The sequence below is a fragment of the Alligator sinensis genome, unplaced genomic scaffold (assembly GCF_000455745.1).
Source record: "Alligator sinensis unplaced genomic scaffold, ASM45574v1 scaffold763_1, whole genome shotgun sequence".
Taxonomy (NCBI): Eukaryota; Metazoa; Chordata; order Crocodylia; family Alligatoridae; genus Alligator; species Alligator sinensis.
The window spans coordinates 705,537-711,960 of record NW_005842744.1 but is presented as its reverse complement, the minus strand read 5'-3'; the positions used below and the strand labels follow the sequence as shown (position 1 = coordinate 711,960).

At 48.5% G+C, this 6,424-nt stretch overlaps 1 protein-coding gene across 4 annotated transcripts in view; it reads left to right on the top strand.

Moving 5' to 3' along the window:
• Positions 1-1,750: 1,750 nt before the first annotated feature.
• The window catches only part of MLH1 (mutL homolog 1), a 29,434-nt gene continuing 24,760 nt past the window's right edge, over positions 1,751-6,424 (top strand). For 3 of the 4 annotated variants that reach the window (XM_006034514.3, XM_014525099.2, XM_025216484.1), the window contains exons 1-3: positions 1,751-1,958; positions 4,101-4,191; positions 4,325-4,423. In XM_006034514.3, the coding sequence (XP_006034576.1) occupies positions 1,843-1,958; positions 4,101-4,191; positions 4,325-4,423 (306 nt within the window). In that variant the 5' untranslated portion in view covers positions 1,751-1,842. The remainder of the gene's footprint in view (positions 1,959-4,100; positions 4,192-4,324; positions 4,424-6,424) is intronic. The other variant, XM_025216485.1, reaches the window with a different exon arrangement.

Sequence of the window (6,424 nt, the reverse complement as noted above, 5' to 3'; positions counted from 1 at the left end):
TCTAGCACAGGGTAGTACCCACAGAGGTAATGTATAGTTAACCTCCCACTTTCATTTCCAATGGGAAGATCGTGGATTTACACCCACTTTATGGAAATGGCTGACTCCTTCCTAGCTTGCTCCTGCTGCCATATGGCTGAAGGCAAATGAAACCTGGGGGCATTCAAACCCCAAGCCTCTGGGCTTGGGCCTGCACATAGGATACCCCCCAAAAGTCCCCTGGCTTGCCCCTCCAGCCGTATGGCTGAGACCAAGCAAAACTGGGGGGCATTCAACCCCCAAGCCTCTGGGCTTGGGCCTGCACATAGGATACCCACCAAATGATTTGGAAGCATCTGAAGCCCCAGGTGGGGGTGGAGGATGCTTGCTGGTAGCAGGGCCACATATGGTTCTTGAACAACTCATAGATTTGGAATGGCTTTGGCTGATTTGGCTTGGGACATGAAAACATTTCCTTAAATAAAGAAAATGCTTAAAAGTAAAGGATTTTTGCAAAAAAAAACCCCAAATTTTGCAAAAATCTAGTTGGTCTAATAAAAGATCTTACCTCTACTACAACCTCTGATTCCTTTTGCATGTTCACCCCTGAGCATTGCGGTGCATCCCCTGTGAAAAGGCACCGCTGAAACTGCCGGTAGCGCCTGCGGGCGGTCACCACTTGCCACCCCCCACCCCTTGCTGCCGACACCACCAGTGGCATCTGTGGGCTGTCCACAGTCACTGTGGGCTACTGCCAATGCTGCTGGCGGCATCTGCAGGTGGTAACCGACTGATGGCCGATGCTCACCACCCCTCTGCCCTGCTGCCAACAGTGCCGCCACCACGCTCCCGCCACTGACAGTGCCACCGCCGCTGCCACCATCACCTGTGGGAGCTCATGTGCCCCCCACCCAGCCTCCGGGGGTACACGGCGTTCATGCTTTTGCCTCTAGACCCCTACGGCTACAACCTGAATCTCTGAAAGGGAAGGACACGCAGCTGTGTGGCCCGGCAACTTCAGACTGAGGCCAGTCAGGCCTGCGTAGCATTCATCACAAAGCCAGTGAGTCACCAGCAGCAGTTTCCCTTTCGTGCATTATAAACCTTCAATCTCCTTCCTCAGGGCAAAAAAACCCCTGCTTTAGACTGAAGGCAGCTCAAAGCTGTGGGTTGCAAACAAGAAGTCCACATGTTTAAAACCTGAGGAAGGTCTTGCATCGGAAAGGTTGTCACACTGTAGACAATCCAGCCCCTGGCAGTCTTTCGGCACCATCGCAGCTATGACATCATTTGGACTCCACTCAAACCATTCACGTCATTCACAGCCTAAACCTGAGGAACGAGCTGGGAAGTGAAGGTGGCTTGTTTGGCTGCCTTGGTTTGCTTGTATAGGTCTGGGCTGGGCGCTGCTGCCCCCGCGAGGATCCCGGCCGTGCCTGCGGGGCGGGGGAAGAGGTGACGTGAAGAGGTGACAGCGGAGCGGCCGGCACCAGACGCCGTCACGGGAGTGTGATGTCAAACGTCACTGGCTGACTGAGTCCCGCCCCAGCCGGACTCGGTCCCAGAGGCACCGGGTGGAACGAGTCCTGCCCCGCGGCTGCCCGAGGGACTACATTTCCCATAACTCCCTGCGCCGCCTCTCCTCCACTTCCGGGCACACCGCCAGCAGTAGGAAGAGCGCACCCCCATCCCTTTGGGGCACGCAGAGCACTATGGGAGTTTTAGTTCCGTCCAACCTCTAGAACGCCCCGTAAGGGACGAGTGGGGGGAAACACCCGCCCGCGCTCCGTTCGCTTCAGCCAATCAGCGGCTTCGGAACGCGGGGCGCGCGAGTCTGGCGTAGTGGACCCGCCCCCTTCTGCTATGGCGCTAATGGCCGGCGTGATCCGGCGCCTGGACGAGGTGGTGGTGAACCGCATCGCGGCCGGCGAGGTCATCCAGCGCCCGGCCAACGCCATCAAGGAGATGGTCGAGAACTGGTAACGGCCGGACGCGGGCCCCACTTTTCCCCCACCCCTCCCCACCTGAGGCAGGATCAACCCCGTCCAGCCCATCCTCTCCCTCTCTGTGATACTGCCCTCCGCCCTGCCACAACGCAAGGACACCCGCACCCGCTGCAGGTGGAGCAAGGGGACAACCTCCTCTTCCTCCTGAAGACGTTGTTAATACACCCTCAGGAGACCCTAGGTGGTCCCCGCTGCAGAGGAAGGGAAGCCCCCACAGTCCCTACCCATCTGAGCAGGGGGGGGAATTCCTTTCTCACTGCAAATGCAGCCACGGATCGGTGACCCTGAGCGGAGGGGCAAGATTGTGCAGCTGGGAGCCTCTGCTTTGCCCCCAGCAGGAGCACTAACACAATCCTGTCCAAGTCAACACCTAGTGCTTCTGAGGAAGGCGTAAAAACACCCTGACACATGTGGCTGAACAGGGTGTGGGGGCAACAAGCAAAGCCCAGAACCATGGGAAATACCCAGGGTAGACATAGGCTTAACTATGCCTGTATGTGGACAAATTGGAGAGTCCAGTGGAAGGCAAAGAAAATGGTTCAAGGGCTTGGGCACATATGAGGCGAGGCTGAGGGAACTGGGCTTGTTTAGTCTGGAGAAGAGAAGACAGAGGGGACATTTAATAGCAGCCTTCAACTACTTGAAGGGAGGTTCAAAAGAGGATGGAGCTGGACTGTTTTCAGTGGTGACAGATGTCAGAACAAGGAGCAATGGTCTCAAGTTGCAGCAAGAGAAGTTTAAGTTGGATATTAGGAAAAGCTTTCTCCCTAGGAGGGCAGTAAAGCACTGGAACAGGCTACCCAGAGAGATGGTGGAATCTACATCCTTAGAAGTTTTTAAGACCTGGGTTGACAAAGCCTTGGCTGGATGATCTAATTGGGGATGGTCCTGCTTTGAGCAGGGAGTTGGACTAGATGACCTCCTGAGGTCCCTTCCCACCTTAATTTTCTGTGATTCCAGATCATCTTCAACCAGCCTATGTAGGCAGCGAGTCCAGGAAGGCTGGGGTGCACCAGCCACTAAGGTACCACACAGTTGTTAGGCGTCTGTCCAAAGAATTGGCGCTCTCCTGGTAAAAAAACTAGGCTGGTACAAGCATTCTTTCTAGTTCTGGAGGAAATGTGCCCCCCAGTTGATGCCTGGATGATCTCCTCCAGAGGTTTCTCTCATGAGAACAGATGCTTGGGTGCTGGGCATGGCCCTCCCAGTTGTGTGTATGGGAAGGGAACAGAACAGTTTGCTGCTGCTGCCTACTTCTGTCTGGCCCTGGGAACACAACACCTCTCCTTCCATCCTGGTCTGGTGTACAGGGGTGGCATGGTGCGGTGTGGCAGGGAAAGACTCTGTTTTCCAAACTGGGGTATCTCCAGTCTGGAGAAATGCAGGGTGTCTTTTCCTATGGGTCAATTCCTGCATGCCCCAGGAACAGGAGGACCAGAACAGCTGCTGCTCTTTATGCCTTATCCAGACCAGGATCATTCCAGTCTGGTGAAAGTGTCGGGAGAGGGGGTGGCTGTCGGCCAGATACCTGCACTGCTTCCTCCTCCAGAAAGATTTCTAATACTTCTAACATTTCTGAAATTTCTACTGCTAGAAAGGAATGCCAATTCATAGCCTTGGTGGGGAAACTGGAAATTGGCCAGCTAATCTGTTGCTTTCTGTGGCACAGAGTCAGGTAGGAGTGGAAGGCCAAGCCCTACCACTGTCTAGCAGCTGTTGGAGCTTTCTAAAAGATTGCAGGCATCACAGAGTAAGTTGTTTTGTCCTTCAGCATGTATGTTCAGCTTCTGGGAGTGATTTAATCCTGGCTGTTCCCAGTTTATTTTTCTCCTGGAGTGGTCATTTTTACTCTGGGAGAAAAAGCCTGAACACCTGTACACTCATGGTTTCTCCTGGGAGAGCAGTGATACTCCTAGGAGAAATAGAATATCTGTTATTTATTATAATAGGAAAAACCAAGGTAGGGGCTGCATTCTCCCTGTGCCAGTAAAGATGCTAGTGCGATTGCAAACTAGATTTGATTGCAGAATTGTTGCTTACATGGGCTATGCCGTAGCATCATCTTGGAGTTCTTCCTGTTCCAGAACTTGGAAGTTCTTTCTTTTCTCTGTGCAGTTTGGATGCCAAATCTACAAGCATCCAAGTGACTGTGAAAGAAGGAGGATTGAAACTGATTCAGGTCCAAGATAATGGGTGTGGAATTAGGGTAAGTCAGCTTAAAGTGGTACAAGTTGATGTAGCACTCACTCTTATCTTGGGAATGATGATATTTTTCAACCTTAAAAGAATTGGAAATAAAAAACTAAGTATTAATATTTGTCTCTTTATTTTCCACATAGAAAGAAGATTTAGATATTGTATGCGAGAGATTCACTACAAGTAAATTACAAACATTTGAAGATCTAGCCAGTATTTCCACCTATGGGTTTAGGGGTGAGGTAAGTTGGTGATGGGAGTCCTTGAAAAAGCTCACTGGTTTCCACTTACCTTACCTATTAATATCTTATTTCTGAAATATTTTTTTAAAAGATGGATTTCCTTATGAGAGTTGTATCTCGGTGCTGGCTAAAGTTGGTGAGGTGTTTGGAGTAGAGAGAGAGAGAAAGCACAGAGAAGAGTGATATCAAGAAGTATGTGTTAATTGGGGGAGAGGGATGAATGAGGGAGCAGATTAGTTTTGTGGGGATCACTCTTGTCCATCTTCTACTTACTGAAATGTGAGGATTGGGGAGCCGCCTGGCCTTCTCTTTGAATAGATGGAGCAGTTTGTGTAGAGAAGGGCAAAAAGGCGGGGCTGCATGATTAAGACTGAAGATATGGAGGAAGCAGAGAGGATTCTAGGGCCAGTAGCATTGTAGCTGATACACTTGCTGAGCTCAGGGGAAGAAGGCACATACACAGGGTGTCAGAGGGCCTACGGGACAGCTGGTTTTGGGTTACAGAGCTGTATGCAGGAAAGTCTCTGGGAGTTTGAAACTCTTATTACCTTGGAAAGTTCCTTTGCTGTTGTGGCAAAATGGAGCTTCAGGTGGTACAAACTTGACCCCTTTAAAATTGCCTATAGCATATGTATAGGATATACTTGCATTCAGTGTAAGACTAAAACAAAACTGAGGAAATGTACAACATAAAGCTGTTTTTATTACCTTGATAAAATACATTACTAAAAAGTTTCAGTGTGTTTTAACGCAGTTAAAAGTTTATGTGCAAAGTAAGATAAAATAACATTTTGCAACACGTTTTTTGAGATCTCATTTTAAGCTCTGACAGCTACGGGAACTGAGATTGAGCAGCTGCCTGGTGTGCTCTTTCTGTCTTTCAGCTGTGAGAAGTTCCAGTCAAATCAGACTTTCTCTGTTGGGCTAACTTAACATCGCTTTTTTTTAGATCCACTTTATGCACAATCCACTTTATGTAAACAACTTCAAAGGAAATATTTGCCTTTTGCAAAACTGGCTGCAAAACGAAATGGCCATCTTTTAAAATAAATTACGTCCCTTCTTATCACTTGATTTTAATTAGCTTTTCCTGATTCATAGATTATTTCAGCCTTTTGAAAGATGAGGCTTAACTCTACATGTTCCAATCCCACAAAAAGTTAATAAAAAGTGATTTTAAAAAGCAGTAACAGATAAGGAGCCTCCTGTCATTAATTCATGTAAACATGTATGTTTCAAAAGGTATAGCTCGATATTGGAAGAGGAGAACAGGTAGGAATGCATTGTACACTTTTTCTTTATTAATGTAGTAAGAAAACTTGACATTATTTCATTTCAAGTAATACCAGGAATTTCCAGTCTTGTTCCTCCCTTCTTTTAAAGAGAAGTCTTTCTTTGAGAACTTAGAGAGGTGATTGAGAGTTTTTTCAGTTCTTACTGAAAGGATAATCTTAAAGAGATTTTTTTTCCACCTAGTATATGTTTAAGTACCTGCTTACTTAACCACAAAATGTAGGTTTAAATAGCTGTGAAATTAATTTCCTTCCTAATCAGTCAGTGGTGGCAGATAACAGAACAAGGAGCAATGGTCTCAAGTTGCAGCAAAGGAAGTTTTAGGTTAGATATTAGGAAAAACTTTCTCACAAGGAGAGTAGTAAAGCAGTGGAACAAGTTACCCAGAGACGTGGTGGAATCTCCATCCTTGTAAGTTTTTAAGACCTTGGCAAAGTCTTGAATGGGATGATCTAGCTAGGGATGGTCCTGCTTTGAGCAGGCGGGGGTGGACTAGATGACCTCCTGAGGTCCCTTCCAACCCTAGTTTTCTATCGGCGCATCCACACATGCAAGCACATGCGCTTGCAGCAGCTCAAATAGAAGCGGTGCAAATTTGAGCTGGGGCTTTTTTCCTCGGTGCACATGCTCGGACATGCACTTTGTTATGGAGCAAATTGTGCCACTTGGGGCAAAATAACCCTGCCTGGCTCCTCCTGGATCTGCAGC